This window comes from Ochotona princeps, chromosome 22 (assembly GCF_030435755.1).
Source record: "Ochotona princeps isolate mOchPri1 chromosome 22, mOchPri1.hap1, whole genome shotgun sequence".
In the NCBI taxonomy this organism is placed as follows: domain Eukaryota; kingdom Metazoa; phylum Chordata; class Mammalia; order Lagomorpha; family Ochotonidae; genus Ochotona; species Ochotona princeps.
This window is the reverse complement of record NC_080853.1, coordinates 6,594,661-6,618,026: the sequence shown is the minus strand read 5'-3', so window position 1 is coordinate 6,618,026 and position 23,366 is coordinate 6,594,661. Positions and strand designations below refer to the sequence as shown.

General features: G+C 52.3%; 1 protein-coding gene across 1 annotated transcript in view; it reads right to left on the bottom strand.

Moving 5' to 3' along the window:
• ATP9A (ATPase phospholipid transporting 9A (putative)) overlaps positions 1-23,040 on the bottom strand; it is a 97,572-nt gene extending 74,532 nt beyond the window's left edge. Inside the window, exons 1-3 of the mRNA XM_058679605.1 lie at positions 22,652-23,040; positions 1,889-2,033; positions 414-527 (exon numbers count right to left, since the gene is read on the bottom strand). Coding sequence (XP_058535588.1) covers positions 414-527; positions 1,889-2,033; positions 22,652-22,938 — 546 coding nt within the window. The 5' untranslated portion in view covers positions 22,939-23,040. The remainder of the gene's footprint in view (positions 1-413; positions 528-1,888; positions 2,034-22,651) is intronic.
• Between the last annotated feature and the right edge of the window lie 326 nt (positions 23,041-23,366).

Genomic DNA, 23,366 nt, shown 5'->3' with positions numbered 1-23,366 from the left:
CCCAGGCACTAATGCAGGTTCTGCTACTCTTCCAAGCCTGCACGTTGAAAATCAGATCTCCAAAAAACATTTGAATGGAGCCTGTTTGGGGGGGCGATTGCCTTTCTTCCTTGCCATGATGCTCCCAGAGTCCAGGATCATGCTACCTCCAATAGGCATGCCAGAACTATCCACAGAAGACTGGACCAGGGCACTGTTCCCAGAGAGGCACACTGCAAGAACGGCAGAGGCTGTGCGCTCGTTACAGCCCAGGATGCGAGGTCAAAACGGAAATAGCTCAGGGCCCCCCAGCATGCCCCCCCGGGGACATCCTTCCCATCCAGACTCTTGGGGTGAGAGAAGCAAGCAAGCTTCTGCCCCCAGACTGTTAAGGTGACTGAGCAAGTCCTGTCCCGCCACACCACGCTACTCACCAGGGGAACCCAGTATGTGTACAGCGCACCGAGCCTCATCTCAGGAACAAACTGGGAACAGGCGAGAAGTAAGAAATAGAGGTTGAAGAAGTACTTGAACTGGTTGAACAGCACCTGGAGGCAGACAAGGCGGCAGACGGTCAGGGCTGGCCAGATGGGGGCTGGGCAGTCAGGGCTGGGCGAATGGGGGTCGCTCAGGCGCCTGGGCTAAGGCAGTTGGAAGTCTCCGGGAAGGCAGTGACAATGACTGACTCTGTTGCATCAGAATGTGGCGTTTATGCTGTGTCCCCTCTCACAGGGGGCTTCACGCTGCCACGTGTCATTTAGTATTACAGTGTCCTCTATAACAGAAGGGAATCATGACAGACCCAGATGTCGTAAGCACCACATTCAGGATGGTGGTGATCGTTGGCTCACTTCCCAAGTGGCCACAACAGCCAAAGCTGAGCCAATCTGAAACCAGGAGCTTCTTCTGGGTCTCCCACACGGGTGCAGGGTCCCAAGACTTTGGGCCATCCTCCATTGCTTTCCCAGGCCACAGGCAGGGAGCTGGAAGGGAAGTGGGGCAGCTGGGACACAAACCAGGGTCTAGTGGGACCCCAGGGTTTGGAGGTGGAGGATTTAGCCAGTTGATCCATCACACTGGACCCAAAAATAAATAAATCTTTAAAAATAAATAAATAAGTAAGTAAAAGACATGACGTGCGATGCCCACACCCAATGTCAGTGTACTGGGGTTCAAGTCCCAGGCACCTGCTAAAGCACACCCTAGGGTCTTGCCACCCCTGTGGAAGACCCATATTAAGCTCCCAGCTATCATGGGCACTTGGGGAGTGAACCAATGGATGGCAGATCCCTCTCTGTGTCATGTGTGTATGTCTGTCTGCCTTTCAAATAAACAAAATAATAAATGAGTATTTCAAATGACACAGTCATCTCTGAAAAGGATTCCAGCTGACCTAACTCCAGGATACTCAACCACTCGATATTGATATGAGACATGGCCACTTTGGTCCTTCTCACATGGGACCTGACTGCTGGTGCTGCTAAGTCGACAGGTGCATGAGGAGATCACACTGGCCAGTGACAAACATGCCAGCCACATGCCTTAGAGGGGAGGGTTGCTGAGTACATGCCCATGACCGTGTGGGTGCGACAACTGGCCAGGCCACCTTCCCTCTACTGAGGGGTGGATTTTAAGGACCAGGTGCATTCCTCTTCCATGTTTTGGTTACAAGGCCACGTTCTTGCACCAAGCATAGACGTGAATTTAATCCCATGTGGCTCAGGGAAGCATCAGGACCTCACACACAGAAGGTAGCTCCTCCAGGTGCCAGGCCAAGGACGACACAAGAGAAATGAGGTAGTCTCCAAGTCTGGCAGAGAACTCACACTTCTAAAACTGGTAGAACCACAGAAATTCGTGCTGGGTAGAGAAAAAAAAAAAAAAAAACCATGACTCCGTTGGCACTTACCCCAGGAAGAAAGGTGAAAAAATTGTACTTCTGATTGTTGATGACATTTCGAGGATACCTCTGGTCCCTCTTCTCGGGGTGCCCCAACCAGACAGTGCGGGGTCTGGGATCCCCTCCACCACAGCATCTCAGCCACTCACAGCACCTGTGGGAAAGACACATCACCAAGATCATGCTCACACCTCCCAGACTACACCCAGACCACCCTGCACCATCATCGAGACCACATTCATATTGCTGAGGCCACGCCCACATCTGCCCACTCATCCCAAAATATTTTTCTCTGCACGCTCTGGTTGGGTTAAGCCTCAACATTGGAAAACAGTGTGGACACGTCTAAGAAGCTGTGATCAAGAGAAAAGCAGCTGGTCCTCCAGCCTAAAGGATTTATGTTAAAAATATAGAATACACAGAGAAAAAAAGGATACATTTACAAATTTAGAAGACATAACCTAAAGGTAATTTTAACACAATAATCACAATCTATTCTACAGATGAGAAGGAAGCCCAGAACAGTCAAGCAAAGCACCCAAGTTGAATGAGATGCGAGAACCAGCTGGCCCCGCCCTCGACCATGCTGGAGGAGCACACACAAGGTGACATCTCTTAACCCGATACACCTGCCTCCCCCAATCTGGTTCTCACAGCTAGGCAGCTCATTAGCACCAACCCACCCATCCACCCAGGCACCCTGTGCCACCCAAGTTACTCTCACAAGGCAAGAAGAGGACTGGGCAGCACCAGGCCCAATGCAATAGCCAAATGGCTAAAGTCCTCGCCTTGCATGTACCCGGATCCCATATGGGCACCAGGGTCTTGGGACCCTGCACTCGTGTGGGAGACCCAGAAGAGGCTCCTGACTCCTAGCTTCAGTTTGGCTCAGCTCCAGCCATTGTGCCTGTTTCAGGAGTGAATCATCGGACAGAAGATCTTCCTCTTGGTCTCTCCTCCTCTCTGTATATCTGACTGTCCAGTAAAAATAAATCTTAAAAAGAAAAAAGGCAGCACCAGGAAGTTCATTTCTGGGTGCTTGGAGAGGTGCAATCCCCCACGAGCAGCATAATGCACGTACCCCAAGCTGAAGAACACCACACTGCACCAGCTCATGCAGCCAGCAGGGCAGACAACCCCAGCCCCGCAAGCCCCAGAAAGTCACCAGTCGAAAATAAACCAATGGTATGCCACAACTCCCATAGTTACTTTTCCACAGCAGACTTTTCTCCTCCCCTTCCTCCCACAGGTCAGGAACTGCAGGGCAAGCAAAGGCCCAGGGAGCAGGACCCTGGAGATGAGCCGGCCGACACCTGTTCACACATGCACAACTCCCAGGCAAACACATAACACTCTGTCTTAAAAACGGCATCATAATTCTGGTGGCTGGGACCTCAAGTGCACAGCGACCCTGCTGCGGCCAGCGGTCACTTCCAGGAACGCGTGCTGGCCCCTTCTGAAGCTGAGCAAAGACAGAGACACACACAGAAGTTCCAGGAGGGTGATGCTTGCCCCATCCTTGCTTCCAGGTTCAAAGCCCAGCATGACCTGGGGCTATGGAGGACGTGGGGAAAGGCAGGTGTGGGGATGGGAGGGAGGAGGCAGGGTACAGGGATCTGCTGCCTTGGAGACAGGAACTCTGAGATAACCCTGTTGATGGCTCTGTAGATCTTAGTAAGCTGGGAATGCTACAACTCCAGAAATACTTATTTGGGCAAATATTTTTTTTTGCATTTCATTTTTTTTAAATTAATTACATTGCATTATGTGATACATTTTTTTTGCACTGGGATTCCCCCCACCCCTCCCAAAACCCTCCCCCCCACGGTGGATTGCTCCACCTTGTTGCATTTCCATAGTTCAGATTCAGTTGACATTCTTTCATTGGAGGTATTTACCAAGCATAAAGTCCAGCATCTTATTGTCCTGGTAAGTTTAATAGTTTCTTGATGAGACCATCTCTGGTCTGAAGGCAGAGCCGGCAGAGTATCATCCCAATCAATTAAAAGTCCCAACATAATATTTTCAATCATTTACAACATTACGGCATTAATTGACATGGTATTGATTAACCAATATGTTAATAGGAAAATGCAGATTCTCAACCACAACCTGTGACTTCTTCATAGACATTTCAATTTTGGTTTACATTCAACCGTGTTCTGTACACCCTAAAATGGCTTAGATGGCTATTCAGCTGTCTCATGCCTATTTTAATTTTAGTATTTAGCAGTTTATAGCATTGAAGCATGTTTTCGCTGAACCTGGCTGTTTTTCAGGTGGTCTAACTCTATAATTCTAACAGGATATATGTCAACAGTTTAGGTGAGCAGAGAAATCTTCCATACCCCAGTGAGGAGTAACTAAGCTTTGTGTCCCACCCAGTGAGTTATAAGTGCATCCCCGCTGACCGTTTCCTGTCTGTTTCTAAGCTTTCCTTGTTGTTCTCTATTTATTCTAGGTTTGTTTGTTTGTTTGTTTGTTTGTTTGTTTTGAGGGGTTTCTGGAGCGCTCCTGATGGTTATTACGAGAGGGGGGTGGGGACCCAAAATTGGAAGCAGGCAAGGACCAGAGAAAGCTCCTCTCCCTAGTCCCGAAGGAAGTTTACTGTTCTTCTGTTTCTGCTATTTGGGCAAATATTAACAGAAATTCTCTCTCAATCTGGCAGAATTAAAATTCATCTTAGGCCAAGAGTATCTGGGAGCCAGTCCCACCTCAGCTTCCCATCAATCCAGCTTCCTGCTAACGTAGCTGGGAGGGAACAGGTGATGAGCCAAATACTTGGTCCATGCTACCCTTGGGACCACCAGATGGAGTACTGGCACAGCACTGGCTACTGTGGCCACGTGAGGAACAAATTAGTGGATGGAAGATCTCTCTCCCACTGCCTTTTTTTATTTTTTAATTGAAAAGTCAGACTTACAGAGAGAAGGAGACACGGAAAATCTTTCTTTCTGTGTCCCCTGAAGGTTCCACTTCCCATCCAGCACCCTGCTTGTGGCCTGGGAAAGCAGCAGAAGATGGCTCAGTCTTGGGACTCTGTACCTGCTTGGGAGACCCAGAAACAGCTTCTGGCTTTGGATCTGCTCAGCTCCAGCTGTTGCAGCCATTTGGGAAGTGAACCAGCAGGTAGAAGATCTTTCTGTCTCTCCTTCTCTCTGTAAATCTGGCTTTCCAATGAAAATAAATACATCTTTAACACACACACACACACACATTTTTCTAAGTACTTTTGCCTCCCAATTTTCCTATATCGAGTATAGGGGGAATCCTACAGTTTCATGTTTTCAGTGAAAGAAGCTAAGAGAATCCCATACTGCCAGGCTACTTATACAAGTTTTTTTCTGTTCCATTTTGGCAGAAAAGTCCTTGCACTAAGTCACTGATGTTCTTCACTAACCTACAAATGCAGGCATGTGCACAATACATCAGTATACTCACTACACATAAAGACTACAAACAAATGTAAGCATTCACCACAGGAAGAGGGGTTAACTAAACAGGGAGCCAAGGCAACGGAACTGGCAAGAGTTGTCAAGGAAGGAGGCAAGCTGAACACGAAATGGCTCCATTCAAAAGACAGCTTCCAAGCAGAAACAAGCGGCCCAAAGGCGTGCCCAGGAAGCTAATCTCGGCAAGAAAGCAAGAGAAGACACATGTCGATGTGGGCCTGCAGGTGCGAGAAGATGCCCTGGGTTAGCTGACAGTACCACCCCCCTTGGGAAGAAGCAAGGAAAGCTTTTCCAAGAATTCTTCCGCATTATCTACATTTTTTACATTGTCCATGTACTGTTGGGATGTTTTCCAGCTAAATTCACAGAAGTACACACCCAGGTATTAGATGCCATGTAGCACAAAGCCCTAAGTATGGAGGGGACTAGATGCTGGAACTGTAGCCTGCTTTCTCCTGTGCACAAGCTCACTGCACAGCAGGGCCAAGGGTTTGTTTTGCATAAGATAACAGAAGGGCTTTGTATCAGCAGAGCTTCAAGGCCACCTCCCTTTTAAAGACAAAAGGCAAAGTGAGACAGAGAGACAGAGAGAAAGGAGAGACTTTCCATTCATTGGTTCATTCCCCAAATGCCCACCACAGTAGAGCCGGGCCAGATCTCCATTCCAGTCTCCCACAGGGTTGCAGGAACCCAAGCCCCTGAGTCATCATCCATTTCCTCCCAGGCAAGTCAGCAGACTCCTGCATCGGAAGCAGGCAGTGGCTCAGATCACAACAGGCACTCCAGTAGCAGAAGCAGGTGGCCCACGTGGCAGCTGCACCCACTGCCACAGCAGGCCCACACCCATCAAGGTCAAGTCCTTTAGTCTGTGACTCTTCACATCATTCATCCACTTTTCACCTAGTACACTTTCAACACAGGAGTAGTTTGACTTTCAAGCAAATTGTATTTAACTAAACACTTAATAACAGCAACAATAGGGGCTGGCATTGCTGCTCTGGCTGGTGGGAGTGGGGTTCACCACTATTCCTCTACCGCAGCCTCAGCTAGCACTCCAATTCCAACCCAGCTCCCTGCTGATGTTCCCACTGAGTCAATGGAGGATGGCCCCAAAGCTTCCCTGCTACCCAAGCTGGAAGCCTGGATGGAGTCCCTGGCTCCAGCCTGGCCGAACCCTACATGTGGTGGACATTCGGGATTGCACTAGTACATGGAAGACCTTCCTTTCTCTCTCTCATTCTGCCTTTTGAATAAATACATCTTTTTAAAATAATAATAACACAGCCAGTAACTGCAGCTTCTGTTGGCTACACATCCATTCACCCAGGATCCTGGAAGCATTCGGTGCTGGGTTCCCATCCAGCGAGACAGTGAACGACAACTGAGAAGAAAATGGGGCCAAGGAAGAGGGCGTGTGGAGAAGGTGTGTGGCTCTGGAAGATTGGTAGGGCAGGGACCAGGAGTGACAGCCTGGCCAGGGGACCAGAGCAGCATCCACACCCCTTGTGCAGTGCAAGGCAGCCCAGGCAGGTGGGACTGCAAAGACAAAGCCCTGGATGTGGACAGAGCATGGCACGCAGCAAGCTCCCCAAGGAGACTGAAGCCAATGGACACACCACCCAGGAGAGAGGACCCGCCTCCCTCCACGTTCGCAACAACCCAACAGACAGACGCTGGCATCGTCCCCCTCCTCACAGTGGGAAAGTCGAGCCATGGAGAACTCAGTGTCTCAGCTGCTGGCTCTGCTACTGCACCTGCCACCTCTACAGGGAGCAGCAAAGCAGGAGTGGGCCCAGCCCTGCCCAGGCACACCCTGAGCTAAGAGCGCACACACCCGGCACTGCCACTTACAGCTCTGTCTGCATGATCATCGCGCAGCTTCAGTGTCAGTCTCCGTACATTTTCTGGAACTCAGGGCCGCAAAGAACAGCCCTTGGTGCATTTTGCTATGATCTGTTCTGCCCACACCCATACATATTTGTGCCAGTTGGTGACAATCTCTCAGCACAAACATCACCCTTCAGTATCTGCCCTGCTCCTCCGGTGAGCACAGTACTGGGCTCTTAGCAGAGGGTGCAGACGGTTCCTGCTCTGTTTCAGGCTGGGATGTGCCCAAGCCACCAGCCCAGAAAGCACCTTCAGGGATCTCTCCCAGCCCCCACTCAAAGGCCCTGACCCTTTCTCTTTATGCATGCCCCTAGTTTTGTCTCCCAAGGCCTCTCTGTGACCAACACCACCCACATCACACCTCAGCGCCAGCTGTGCCTCACCACCATGGCTGCATGCAGGTCTGCTCCCCGACCTGAGCAAGGGCCCAGGTGAGTCTGACAGCGTCTACAGACATTTTTGTTAAAATTAGAGCAAACTATTGCAATCATGAGTGGGGAGGTCAGGAACACAGCTCAGCACCTCACCACGCACAGCCCTACCAGAGAATGACCCAACCCAAAGTGCTGACGGTGCCCAGCCTGGGCACTCTGGCCCAGATCATATTTCTAAACTCCTGGCTTTAAGTTCACTTACTTTGCTCACATTAAGGTGTTTTAAAAGCTAACCTCACATCACTTATCTACATGGAAAACAATGTCACCTAAGGGAAGTGCCAGAGAATTTCAAAGCCAACAATGTGAAAAGCAAACCCCATGACTCAGGACCAGCAGGTCACGGTGCTGGCCACGGTACACAGCTGTGGCGGGTCCTGGCCTCCACCCCTCCATCCTGGCCAGACACCAGCAGGTGCTTGATGTCACCAAGTGGCCAGGAGCCAGCACTGTGGCGCAGGCAGTTAACCTGCTGCTTGAGACATGGGCAGCCCACACTGAATGGCCAGTTAGAGTTCTACCTGCTCCACTCCTTATCCAGCGCCCAATGTGCCTGGGAAAGCAGCAGCAGATGGCCCAAGAGCGGGCCCAGGCCTGTCCCAGTCACTGTGGCCATGCAAAGAGTGAGCCAGTGGGTGGAAGATTTCTGCCTCTACCTCTCTCTGTGTCACTCTGCCTTTCAAAAATAATAATCCTGTAAAAAGCAAGCAAGCAAGCAAACTAGAGCACAGTTGCAAATGCTGAAGGAAAAGTGAAAAAGAAAGCATCCCTGAAGACCTCAGCATGACATAATTCCTGCCCAGGAATTCCCTGAACTTCCTCTTGGCAGTACCCACATCGCCGGAACTGCAGGTGCAGAGGAAACCCTGACCTTGGCAGAGCCGCAAGGGGTCACATTCTCCCATCTGTCCTGACAGAAGAGGCGGCAGCCAGGCTCCCTGCCAATGGCATCTGCCACCCGCCATACTGGGTGGCTTCCTGCCCACACCCAGAGGCCTCCAAGGGGCCACTTCTCAGAGCTGCACTGCTATCTTGATGTCTTGGATGATGTTTCTTTTTCCTTTTTTATTTCTTTTCTATGTGTTTACCTGAAAGGCAGAGTGACAGAGAAAAAGTGATCTACCTGCTGGATCATTCCCCAATGGCCACAACAGCCAGGTCTGCCAGGCTGAAGCCAGAAGCTCCATCTGGGCCTCCCTTGTGGGCGACAGGAACCCAGGTACCTGGGCCATCCTCCACTGCTTTGCCAGGTACATCAGCAGGGAGCCGGATGGGAAGCGAGACAGCCAGGATCTGAAACAGTGCTCCTACAGAATGCTGGCATTACAGCTTTAATCCGCTGCCACCACAAAGTCAGCCCCAACACTGAGGCTTCTTAACAAAATGAGTTGAGAACAAGAAATTACCGAGTATAGCTTCAAAACAGCAGAGCTGTGCAAGCGAGAAGAGGGAACGTGGTGGAAACCCAGCAGGCCCAGATGCAAACCCCAGCCTGGCTCTGCCTGGCTCTGGTCTGGGGGCCACATAATTTTCTTTATTTTTTTTCAAGATTTCTTTGTTTTCATTGGAAAGGCAGATATACAGAGAGGAGGAGAGACAGAGAGGAAGATCTTCTGTCTGATGATTCACTCCCCAAGTGAGTGCAACGGCCGGTACTGTGCCAATCTGAAGCCGGGACCAGGAACCTTTTCCAGGTCTCCCACACGGGTGCAGGTTTTGGGCCATCCTCAACTGCTTTCCCAGGCCACAAGCAGGAAGCTGGATGGGAAGTGGAGCTGCCGGGATTAGAACCAGCACCCATATGGGATCCTGGGGCGCATTCAAGGCGACGACCTTAGCCGCTAGGCCACGCCGCTGGGCCCCACATGGTTTTCTGTCTGTACAACAATAACACCTGCCTTGCTGAATTCCTCTGAGGATTTGAGGTTTGTACATGTAATGGGCCTACGACAGTACCTGGGCCACACCATACCCATTCAATTAATGACATGATTTCCCTTATGCTATTTTTCCAAGTAAAAAGAAAACCTTCTAATAAATGTTATAATACTAACCTGAACCCCCCCCAAAAAAAAACATGAAAGAGCTTTCTCACTGTTTCTCACTGTTGACAGCAACAATTACACAACCAAGTTAAGGTGTCAGACTCAAATAATTCAATCTAGCCTGTTTCCTGCGTACACCCTCTATCTGCATAAAGGAAAAATCAAAGTGGACTTCTAACCATCTGACTCAAAGACAAACACGGGTTTTGGCAGTAGGTAAGCGTGCTGACCAGGTGGACACTGGTTTCCCATAGTCGGGCTGAAGGCACTGGGAAAAGCAAATATTTGGAGGAAAGGGTTAAGGCAACAATGTTTCTGCAAAAAGTAACAAGGAGTTGGCCTTCCACAGAAGCCCTCCTCAGCTCCAACCCTCCCTCACAATCAACAAGCACTCGGTAAATATTTGCCAAAATTGCCTGCCTGCCTGCCTGCCTCTCACACCAGCCTCTCAGGAAATGGGAACACCCAGGAAGAAATAAACAAACAACCTCAACATCCGGCATTGGGCAGACCTGGGAGGGCAGAAAAGGCAAGTGAAGGCAGCCATTCGCCCTGCAACTGCTGAGATGCTGCTGCGACACTCAGATCACATGCAGAGCCTGGGTTCGAGCCCAGCCTCCACTTGGGATCTACCTTCCTGCTGAGGAGCACCCTGCAGGCAGCTCAAGTACCTGGGCCACCATGTGGGGGACCCCAGCTACTCTCTTGTATTCAAATAAGCAAATCTTTCAACATTACAAATAAAATTCCCCTCCAAGGCCTCTGTGAACACAACGTCCACTGCTGTAACACTGCTAATCATGGGCAGTCATCAACAATGCCCTCTGCGTGCACTACATGTGGGAGACCCAGCTGCAGCTCCAGGTTCCTGGCTTCTGCCAGGACCTACCCTGGCTCGTTCAAGTACCGACAGCGTCAACCTGCAGATGGACGGTCTCTCTGGTTCTCTCGCTTCCCTTCCCTGTGTCTTCGCCTTTCAAATGAAAATAAGTAGGCAAACAAACAAGCCACATACGACATGTATAGTGTGTGCCAGGCACTGTGGGGCAATCCTCCGGGTGACTCCTCCCACATGCCCACAGCAGGGGCTTTCATCCCCACCCCCTTGCAGAGGAGGATCTGCACTTGCAGGGGGAGGGACGGAGCCAGGCCGTGGGTCTGAAGGCTGACCCCAGAACCAGCATACTTTAGCATTGTCACCCCTCTGGGGACTCTGACAGCTACCTCTGAACTTGGCAGAAGAAAAACTTGGGTAAAAAAAACTAGAAGACAGAAACACGGGAGAGGTCTCCATGGCATGGCATGGGCCCACCGCTCTCTTCCCATAGCCCTGTGGTGATGGTTAACACTGCATTACACAACGATGAACCATACCCTCTTTGGAGGGAGGGGAACTCACTCACAGGACATATGTGGCAGATTTCAGGCATGAACCAGAGAGGCTGGTTTGAATCCTCATTCCTTAACCTCATGACACTCAGCAGGCATGCCTTGCCCTGGACCGGCAGCCTCCTCTCTCTCCCCTTTACCTGTTCCCACGGAGGCACATGCAGTAGTCAATGCTGAAGTGCTGCACCACCAGGGGCATGGCCTTGGCACTGCCACGTATCTATGGCTGCCTGCCAGGTCACCCTCCTGGTCCATGGGAGGAGGTCACCTTTGGGGGAGGGAGGTACTGAGGGCTGGCACAATGACCCGGGGGGGGGGGGAGGTGCTGAGGGCTGGAACAATGACCCAGGGGGAGGTGCTGAGGGCTGGCACAACGACCCAGGGCACAGACTATTCTTGGTTCTCCTGTTCCAGGTGACATTGCATGGCAAGCCCTATCTTGGCCCATGGCCCTGGCACCTACACATGGTTTTGCCCATGAGAAACAGCACAGAGCACAACCTGATTTTCCTCATCCACCTAGGACTTAATGACTGTCTGCAAACTCCCAAACACATCCCCAATAACTACCCAACCTGCCACCAGAAGTGACACTCCCCTGGGCCACCAGCCAAACACTGGCGGCATCCCACAACAGGTGCATAAGGCTGCCACTCAAATTCTGAGCCCGGAGTGTGGCCAGGTTTCTGTAAGTGTAATACAGCACAGCCCCTCCAGAAAATCACCCAGCAATGGGCAGTTGCTGCCCCTGGATGCTCAGGTGTTCCACATGACCCAGGCTACAAGAGCCCCGAGAACAGGAAAGCATGCACATTAAAATACACCCTGTAGGGGCTGGCACTGTGGAATAATATATCAAGCCTCTGCCATCCCATACAGGCACTGCGCTGGTTCGAGTCTCAGGTGTTCTACTTCCGATCTAGCTCCCTCTTCATGGCCTGCGTCACTCACAGGAGAGAACTAGATGAAGCTCCTGGCTCCAGCCTTTGGCCTAACAGCACTGGCACTGCAGCCATCTGAGGAAGGAAGCAGCAGACAGAAGCTCTCACTGCCTCTCCTCTGTAACTCCTTAAAATAAACAGATAAATGCTTATTAAATACCAAAAGATATTAGTTATACATTAGGTTATAATTTACAACAACAGGGGCTGGGGCAGTGGCTTAACAAGCTAATCCTCTACCTGTAGAACTGGCATTCCAGATGGGTGTAATTGGCCTTTCCAGACCCGGCTACTGGGTCTGAAATGGCCTGGGGAAGCAGAGAAGGGCGTCCTACATCCTTGGGTCTCTGTACACACATACTGTAGACCCAAAACAAGCTCCTGGCTTTGGATTGGCTCAGTTCCAGCTGTTGTGGTCATTTGGGGAGTGAACCAGCGGACAGAACATCTTTCTCTTTGACTCTCCTTCTCTCTGTAAATCCAACTTTCAAATAAAATTAAATACATCATTTTAAAAAAAGTTTTCAACAGCGAAATGAACTGTTATTACATTGCTTAATAGCAACTGGTTACACAGAGAGGAATCAAGGCTTTCGGACATTCCAGCTACTGTGCCTTCAATTCCCGTTAGAGGAGCCAGCATTTAATAATGCGAGAAGTCCCAGGGTCGGGACAGGGGTGGGGGAAGGAGGGAGGCTGTGTGTGTGTGTGTGTATCTATCTGTCTCTGAGCCAGGTCCTGTGGTTGGGCACCCACACCTGGGTGGGCTATGCATGACCCCCTCTGGCTTCTCCATGTATAGTTCTCCACCCAGCTCTCCCTGGTCTCTCACTTGGCACAAAGCTCAGGAAACAGTGCCTGACAGCTGCTCAGCCCCAGCCAGCACAGGTGCCGGCCAACATGGGCCATCTCTCTCCGAGGGAGCTGCTGACACTGCCCCCAGGACAGCTTCAGGCACGAAGCACCCCAGGGACCCGGGACCCCTGGAACCTCAAATAGCCAGTGGCCACTGTGTGCTGCTCCCTGGAGCCCTGGGCTGAGGGGAAATGCGAGAAGTGGAGAAACCTGTCTGGAGTTCCTCTCTTCCTCCTGTCCCACTGTTTTCCTCCTTCTGCCTCCAATACTGGACACAGCTTCTCCCAAAACCGGCCTTGTGCCCCCTCTGCCAGTCCTGATGAGTTAAGAACACAGACAGCCTTCCTCATTCTTAATGAGTGCAGCTAAGGGCCCGGAGGCAGGACAGAGCTGATGGGAACTCCTGTCGCTGTTCTATCAGCAAGCGCATTTTACATGCAGCAGCCACTTGCTGACACAGGGACTCAGCCGAGGAGACATGCAGGGACACCGCGCTCTGGCAGGCATTGGGTGCAGCAGCTGAGCTACGGCGGAAACACCTGCAGCCCACACCACGAGTGCCTCAGTTCCCCTTCTGGCTCTACCCCACTCAGATTTTAGCTTCCTGCAAAAGTGCACCCTGGGAGGCAGGAGACCATGGTTCAAGTGGCTGTGTCCTTGTCACCCACGTGGGAGACATGGATTGAGTTCCCGGCTTCTGGGCGTCTGGGGAATTAACAGGCAGATGGGAGCTCCAGCTGTCTCTCGCCCTCCCTCTCCCCTGTCTTACAAAATAAACAAATGCTTTTTTCCAATGGCACTGCTCTCATGCAGCCTACATTTTGTAGGCGAGTGCATGGGAATAGAAATTAAACAATGAGAAGCAAAACACAAATAAATACATGGATGCTGGCTCCCACACAGTGGGCGGTCTGGGAAGCCTTCATTAGGGAGAACCAGGCAACACCTGGAATAGCAATTCAACCCTGTGAGCCTCCACTTGCTGGAAATCGAGTGGTCACAGTAGCTTGTATTGGACTACATCACAACCAACGAACTTAGGGTATCCACGGCAGGGGTACCAGCACCTAAGAAACCCAAAGGTGGCAGAACCCTTGGGAGTCACTGGTGGTGGGTGGGGCATAAGCACCTTGCTGGGTGCATCTTAGGGCTCACTGTGCTGCCATCTCCCCGCCACCAAGACTGCGAGCGTGTACTGACTACTTACAGAGGGAGTGAATGAAGAATCAACAACAGTTATTTTTAGCTCCTTGCTATAAATTTCCAGTAACATTTTTGTGAATGTGTAAAGCTTGGGGATCTGAATACCCTAATAAGTTGGCTGGCAAGCTGCCGAGATGCCCAAATCCAAGGCCAGGGTTTCCGCTTGGGCACTTGATGACTGAGGCGCCAGGGACGGAACTTTGGGGAATGTCGCCTGGCAGGTCCCTCTTACCCCGTGCCTGAGGGATGACTTCTCGGTTTTCTCGACCTCCCTTTTGTTTGCTGTAGGGGTCTGTTCTGGATGCCCAGGACTTGGGACACAAACATCACTTCCAAGACAAAAATAAAAGACAAATCAAGGGGTGTAGGGCTTGAGACACCACTGGTGACGCCCGCAACCCTGGGTCCAAGTGCTGGCTCCACTCCCAAGTCCAACTTCCTGCTAATGGGCACCCGGAAGGCAGCAGGTATTGCTCCTCTATGCAAGACCCGGATGGAGTTTCCTGCTCTTAATTATTTGGGGGATGAATCTGCAAACAGTGTTTTTCTTATTTCCCCTGCCCCAAATTTACAATCTTAAATAAGACAGACTGTCAAACAGGCTGTGATTAGTCTGTTGTATCCATACACATTAGATGCACCTTCTTAAAAACTGGAATGTATGTCAGTCTACATCAAAGCAAAGCTAAAAGCAAAAAAAAAAAAAAGCCAACCTCTGGTTCCCCAGTTGGATCATGCCTACAAGGGGCTTGTCAGGTGAATTACAGGGAAAGAGGGGCACAGAATGCCCTGAACAGCACCCAGCACTTAGCATGTGACAGAAGTAGCAGCCTGGTACCATGCAAGAGGGATGACAGAAGTGACAATCAGCAAGCAGCCATAGGTGGCAAGGACAGTAAAAACAAACATCTGGGAACAGCACCCACACCAGCAGAGAATGCAGGTTAGTCCTGGAGGAGGAGGTAGAGTCCTCGGATGGATGGTAGAGTCCGTGGATGCCGGCTTACAATGAAGGTTTATTAGTAACACGGAGCAAGATGAAAGCTGCTAACCCAGCAGCACTAAGAGAAATGTTCCCCAGTTCATTTGCCACCAGAGTACAGCGAGTGAGGCCAAAAGCACAGTAGGTGCCCTAGGCCAAGACTTCACATCACTCTGGAGGCCCCGGGCCAAGGTGCCAGCTGGTCTGGCTTGCCCTGAGGCCACTTCTGCTCCGTTCCCAATGTCCTCAGAGGTGTCCCCTCTGGTGCCTGAGTGCGTCAACCCCCTCCTCTTACAAGGCCACTTTCAGAGAGACTAGGACCACCCAGTCTCTCTTAAATCAGTCTGTGAAGCTCTCATCTGCACAGTGACTTTTGGTGGGCTGGGGATGAGGGCTTGCACACGCGCAGTTCAGTCCACAGCGCCCTCGCGTTCCAACAGCTGCCTTCCTCGGCCACTAAATCAGAATTCTGACCTCACAGTGGAGAGCGATAGTCCAGATACAGGCTGCTTGCTCAGTAGGCTTTTTTCTGTGCATATATTCATTTTTTATTTACTTGAAAGGCAGAGAAAGAGGGATAGGTGACTTTCTCTTCATGGCTCACTTTCAAAAAGCTCACAACAGCAGGGCTGCAGGCCAAAACCAGGCGCTCCACCCGGGTCTCCTCGCTGGGTGACAGAGATCCGAGCACCTGAGCTGTCATCTGCCGCCTCCCCAGGGCCCATCAACAGGGATCTGGAGCGGAAGGCCAAGGTGGGCCCGAGCTCCGGCACTGACTCGGGGTGTGCACACCCCATGGGGTGGGCTTGTTCACTGCACCCTGCCACCCGACCGGTTTCTTGGGGTTGTCCTCCCTTTTTTAAGATAGAATAGGTAACTCACAAGGGTTAAAACAGGAACACAGTCCCTCACAGTGAACACTGTACCAGCACAGTAAGTACTCCTTAAGGCCACCTTGAGGCACAGGACCATATCTGGACGTTTTTCCTTTTTTGATCCATCTGTTTATTTAATGGCAAATAAATAAATAAACAACTGCATATCTAAATGGGGTACAGTGTGATGTTTTGATTACACATATCCATTGTGTTGTGCTCACATCCAGGTCACCAACACACCCATCCCCTCCACTTCCTTCCTTACGGTAAACGCATTCCAAACCCTCTTTCTAGCTATCCTGAGCCACATGCTACATCACGGCCTCCCACAGCCACCCTGCTGTGCAGCACTGACTCTGCACCCACGGCTCATCCTGCCTCACACCCCAGCAGCCACTGCTCCGCCCTGCCCTTCTCCGACAGCAGCCCCTGCACACTGCACTTGCGAGGGAGACAGCCTGCAGTCCGCAAGCCATGCACAAACGGCATCGCAAACGTGGAGACAGGTTTGGCTGTCATGGGTGGAGGGGTCAAGGCCAGGCCTGCTGCTTCACAGTCTGCAGAGAATGCCCTGACCCTGAAAGGTTGCCAGTGCTGGGGCTGAGACGCCCTGAAGTCAAGCCTGACTGTGTCCAACCATCATGCAACACGGCGAAGCACCTGGCACTGGCAGGAGTCCCTGCCAGGCCCGCTGATTCCGCCTTGAGGACAGCAGCCAGCGGGCTCTTCGCTGGCATTCAGCAAACGACACTGAGATGTCACCGGGACAAGGAAATAGCCTGGTGCACCCTACCCACCTCCCCCCCCACCACCAGCCAGGAGCTCTTCTAGCCTCCCTCTCTTACAGCACCACAAATGCCATTTAGACAAAGACAACAGAGGTGTTCAATTCTTGCACCAATGTGGCCAGCTATGTGGTTTACAAGTCACGTTTTTCATGGGACCCTGAACCCAAGTGGGAGACCCTGAAGGAGTTCCTGGCTCCTGGCTTCGGATTGGCTCAGGTCCAGCCGTTGTGGCTGCTTGGGGAGTGAATCATCGGAAGGCAGATCTTCCTCTCTGTTTCTCCTCCTCTCTGTATATCCGCCTTTCCAATAAAAATAAATAAATCTTAAAAAACAAACAATACAGTACTGTAATTTGTTGTTGTTCTAACTCATACCAATTGTTGACCTTGTTTCATGGCTTCTCAATTATGGAAATGTATAGTGATGGAGTACTGGGATCCACCATATCCAGATGAGTATAATGCAACATGCATCCCTGCTTCCAGACAAAAGACGGATTCCCAATGAAACTCTTGGACATACGTAGACAATGGGACGCCGGACTGACACTGTCTGTACCAGCAATGTCAGGGTACACTTAAATAAGAGACTGATGGGATTAGAATTCCTTATGAAGGACTATACCATTGTAGTAAAATGAGGAAAATCTGTCGGGAGTAGGAGTTTGGGGAGAAACCCCAGTCTATATGAAATCGTACCACATAATTCAAAAATTCAAAATTTTATATATATAATTATATATTATATATATAAACAGCACATGTATATATATGTATGTACATACATAAATATATATAAATAAACATTCATATTTATTTATATTATATATTATATTTCATATATTTATTATATAAATATATAAATAAATATAAATATATAAACATATATACATATATGTATATACACATATATACATATATATATAAACAGCACTTTTCAAAATGTAATACACTTTTCAATAAGGGAGTTTAGCGAACTCTCCACCCTGCAGGTGTATGTGTGTGGGTGGGGGAGCCTCATTGTTCTGGGAGCAAGAACAGTTCCACTGAGAAAATCTGCAGTGTCGGGCAGTGTCGGGCAGTGTCGAGCAGCCCCTGCCCTCCACGGGAAGAGCCCACCCACTTCCCCAGACGCTGCATCCACCAGACTGGTAATTAGCTGCCGCCACTCACTCCTGGCCTCTACTAAATACTTTACCCTCCTGAGTCTTGGTTTCCTAATCAGTAAAGGAAGGACTGGGACAAAAAAAAAAAAGTGCCACACAAAGGACAAGGTGTGGCACGAGCCAGAAACTGCCAATTCAGTGCCAAAACACTGCAGATCTTAAGTAACAAGGGTCAGAGGGAGACGCAATGGCGCATTGACTAAATCCACGCTTGCAAGCACCAGGATACCTTACGGGTACTGGTTCATGTTCTGCTGCTCCACTTCCCTCCCAGTTCCCTGCTTGTGGCCTGAGAAAGCAAAGGTGGACAGTCCAAAGCCTTGGGACCCTGCACCTGCATGGAAGACTTGGAAGAAGCTTCTGGTTTCAGATCTGCTCAGCTACTGCCACTGTGGTCATTTGGGCACTGAACCAGCAGATGGAAGACTTTCTGTCTCTTCTTCTCTCTGTAAGTCTGCCTTTCCAATAAAAATAAATAAATCTTAAAAAAAAAGAAAGAAAGAAAGAAAAGGTGAGAGGGAGCACACTGAGGCAGCAGGACCCGCTCACTGTCATGGAAGACACAGAGACGGACCCCACGAGACCTCAAGACCTTGCGGCTCCAAGATACACCTGTGCTGGTGAGGATGAAGAAACACACCCTGTCCACGCAACAGAAAGGAACGGCAGCAGACACTGTGGTGGCACAGCACAGTAAGCCTCCGCTTGGGATGCCTGCCTCCAATATCAGTGACTGGATCTGAGTCCCAGATTCCTGCTGGTGCACTCTGCGATTCAGAAAACCACACACACACACACACACACACCCTGTACTGTAGGGCGGACATCTGGCCATGCTACTTAGATCATCTGCCTTTCCCACTGGAGCACCTGGCTTGCAGTTCCAGCTCAGTTCCCACTTCTAGCTTCCTGCCAGCGTACACCTGGGAGGAAGCAGTTCAAAGCATCAAAACTTGGGTCCCCACCAGCCACCAGGCAGACAGCGTCAGCACAGCCTGACCCTTCCTACTGCTGGCAGCAAACATGCAGGTGGAACCTCTCCTTCTGTCTCTCTGTCTCTCCCTCTCTTCCTATCACCACGATTTTCAAATAAAACAAACACGAGCATACCCTTGCCCAGTTGGGTCAACTATGACAACGTGAAGACCTGCGTCTCTGAAATCACACTGGGGCCCCTCACACCTATAGGCAACACTTGAGAACGATGTCCATGGCCCCCAACTGGGCAAAGAGCAATGATGTCCATAACTTTTTTTGTCCACAGTATTTCTGAATTTCTCTCCATGAAAGAGGCAGCCAGGAGACGCCCAAAAGCAAATCTCACACAAACTTGTTATCACCATGAGCTCCAGAAACCCTAGAAGCGTGCTGAATGTTCACTGTCATACTGTCCAAGTAACTCTGTGAGTAAAACACACAAAAACCCTAAAAGCCCAATCCTGTGCATCAATGGTCATTCCTACCTCACAGGTGGAAAAACTTACACATAGCAAGCATAAGCCATCTTGAGATCACACAGCCTATAAGAGATGGAGCCTGGGCTTCCACTCAGCTCCAGCTCCTGGGACCAGGCTCCCAGCGGCCTGTCTTGCCCAGAGGGATGGGGAGCTGCATTCGGCCAGAAGCAAAGGTCATGATGGCATAAAACAGCTTCCAGGGCCCGGCGGCGTGGCCTAACAGCTAAAGTCCTCGCCTTGAAAGCCCCGGGATCCCATATGGGCGCCGGTTCTAATCCCGGAAGCTCCACTTCCCATCCAGCTCCCTGCTTGTGGCCTGGGAAAGCAGTCGAGGACGGCCCAAGGTTTTGGGACCCTGCACCCGTGTGGGAGACCCGGAAGAGGTTCCAGGTTCCGAGCTTCGGATCGGTGCGCACCGGCCCATTGCGGCTCACTTGGGGAGTGGATCATCGGAGGGAAGATCTTCCTCTCTGTCTCTCCTCCTCTGTGTATATCTGGCTGTAGTAGAATGAATAAATCTTTAAAAAAAAAACAAAAAACAAAAACTTCCAGCCATGTGGGGCAAAGACCTCCCTTCCAAAGTCAACCATTCCAAACGTTCTTTCTATATCAGGACGTGCTGGGTCACTTCCTCCGCTCTGCAAGAGACTGAACAGGGCCCGTGCCAAAGGCACCATCCCCAGGACACAGGGCATCTTGCTTCTGCTTTCTAACCACAAACTCCCCAAATCTGCAACAGCTCTGCTGCCCAGAACTGTCAAAGACACAAGCCGGCTCGGCATAAACCCATCTTCACCATGACAGTTCCCTCGACCTGGTACCGGGATTTAACTTGGCACAATCCTGGTTTCCCTATCTGCAGCCAGGGTCGAGGGAGGGACTGACAGTGCCACTCACCTCCACTTCCGAGAGCTGCCCCCACCTCCCCGGTTACTCTCAGTTACACTCTCCGGAGGCCCACCTCTTTCTGCCTCCCCCAGTCTCCAGGATTCCCAAGCTCGCTCTGCGGGTCCTAAAAGCCAGATCAGACACAACAGACAGGTGCTGGACACTGCGTATGCATGACCTGAATCTGAATGCATGTCACAGGTTAGGACGTAGATCTCTCCTGCAGCAGAAAGGTGGTGTGGGCCTCCATTTTAGCTGGATTTTCTTTAAAAGTCTACCTGTACCAACCCCTCTGCGTCTCCACACGCATGACATGTGGTTCTATCATGCTAACATTCACTTTAAAAATTTTATTAGCATTTTTCTCAAATACGTTAAATCAATCTGAAGCATGGCTGTTCCTGGGAGAGCTTTCAAAATGTACCATCAGCCCTTGGTACGAATGGGGGCTTCCTTCCTGGGAAGCCTGAGGCTCTAGTATCTTCTATAAAATGGGAACAAGATGGCCTGGCACGGTAACCTAGTGGCTAAAGTCCTTGCTTTGCATGCACCGGGATCCCATATGGGCACAAGTTTGTGTCCCGGCTGCTCCACTTCTCATCCAGCTCCCTGCTTGTGGCCTGGGAAAGCAGTCAAGAATGCTCCAAAGCGTTGGAGCCCGGCACCCGTGTGGGAGAAGCAGGCTCCTGGCTCCTGATCAGCTCAGCTCTGGCTCAGTTCCGGCTGTTGTGGTCCTCTGGGGAGTGAACCAGCAGGTGGAAGATCTTTCTGTCTTTCCTTCTCTCTGTAAATCTGACTTTGCGATAAAAATAAATATATCTTTTAAAAAAATGAGAACAGGATTTGCAAATAACCGGTCCACATTTTCCCTGGATTTGACATCATCCCTGGATGACATGGAAGACCCCACGCGTGGTAAACCCTATGTAAACAGGTGGCACACTGCATTGCTTCCTCAACAAGATACAACCTTAGTTCCCAGTTTGTAGAACCTGAGATCCCACCACAGACATGATTCCAAGGGTGGGATAGGGGCCAGGAATGCCCGGCCTAAGTGCCCTAGTTGATTACAACATAAAGCCAGGCCCAGGATGTCAAACCATCCTGTTCTTCGCTTCTCCATCACCCGGCTCAGTCCCTGCACGCATCTTCCCATCGGTCAAGGCACGACTAGGGAACCACAAAATTCCAATCAAAATACATGGGCTGCGCAGGGGCATTCGAGGAAGACGGGGACAAAGACCCCACAACATGGAAACTGGCACCATCTTGCGTTTGCAGTCCTCGCACACCTGTGGAAGCCGCCCCCGCAGTCCACCACCGCGGCCCAAGCCACTGACGCGGCAGTAACCTGCCGCCGCCTGGCCGAGCGCAGGCGGGGGCGGGCCACCGAGGCCGAAGGCTCCGCCCAGCCGCGGGCGCAGGGGCCCTGGAGCCCGCCTCACCTGAGCCTTTGGAGAAAGCGCACAGCTCCGGTTCCCACCCCCGGGAACTCTGATTGGCGGGGCCAGGAAATCTGAGTTTGCATCACCCTCTCCCCCGCCCCCAGGTAGGACAATCGCGGGCGAGGCCACTGCCCTGGAAAACCTCTCCGTCACCCTCCCAACAGGAAGGCGGCAGGACGCAAACTGCCCATCCGTCTTCCCTCTCCAGCTGAAGGGAAGCCCCCACCACTGCCGCTGCCCTCCGAATCCGCTGTTGCGGCAAGGGCACAGCAGATGGCAGCTCCCACCCCGGCTAGGGGGGCTCCTGATTGCACCCCCACATCCCAGCTCCGGGAGGAGGGCGGGGGCAGAGTCACCAACCGGCCAACAGGAGCCCCCCTCCCACCCTCTGGGGCTGCGTTTTGCCTCTCCACCCCCAGGGCAGGGAGGGGCCAGTGGTGATCCGGACAGCAGGTGGTCTCAGCACCTCCTGGGTGTGGGGGTAGGCCTTGGGACCAGAGGTGCGGCCCCACGGCGGTGGCCGAGACCTCCCAAGCAGGACCCATCTGGGCGACTGAGGGAGCTTCACGCGCAGGGCACGGCTCCACACTGCCTAAATCGTGCTTACAGCGACAACGAGTCGTTTCGAAACAATAAATCGGCTCTAAGACACAGCTGATCCTAATTCGGCGCGCGTGTAAACGGCGCTGGAGCGAGCCCGGCTTCTTCGGGTTTCCAAAGTCGCCAGGCAGTCGGGTCCCTGGGCCCAGCAAGGATGGAGCCGGGCTGGGGACCTGGCGCGTGGCTGGACCTGAGGACGCCCCCGCCCCAACACACACACACAGAGCCGCCGCCGCCGCCCCGGCCCGGCCGCGCTCATGGCGCCGGGAGTCGCCAACCTGTCAGGCCCGGCCGGGCCGAGCGCGGAGCCCCGGGGCGCGCGGACAAAGGAGAGGCAGCCGAGCCGGAGCCGGGCCCACTCACCCGGAGCGGGGCCTGCTGTCCATCCGCTTCTTCTGGCGCACCGGCTGCAATGGGATGTTGTCCGTCATGTCTGCGGCGCCGCCCGCCTTGGCCGCCGCGCCCCCAGCGCCGCCTGGGCCGCCGCCCGGTCCGGCCTCCGCGCCGCCGCCCGCCGGCGCCGCGCCGCCCCGGGGGAGGAGGCGGCGGCAGCGGGCGGGCCGAGCCCGCAGCGAAGGGGCGAGGTCGCGAGCGCCGGGCCACGCGCGGAGCCGCCCGCGCGGCCCGACCGACGGACACGGGCGCACCATGGACCCGAGCTCCGCGCTGCGCCCGCTCCCTCCGCGCCGCGCCTGCCACGGGGGGCGACCGGGCCGTGTCCGCGCCGCCGCCGCAGCTGCTGCTGCTGCCGCCGCCGCAGTGTCCCCGCCCCCGGCCCGCGCCGCGCGCCCCCCACGCGCGCCCACCCGGCCACGCGCCCCCCGCCCACGCCCTGCAGTACGCGCGCGCGCCCGGCCGCCGCAAGCCCCAAACCCCATCTTCCTCCTTGGCTGGTGTAGTCTCCAAGGTTCACTTGCGCCGGGACCCTAAACGCGCACCTGGCCACAGCCACGGCCAAGTGCACCCCCCCACCCTCATCCACACACACACACACCCTGGGTTTCGGGGCGCACACTCACAGGTGCCCCAAGAAATCACACACTTCAGGTCTTTTCCCCCTCACGCTTTCCTGGATGCC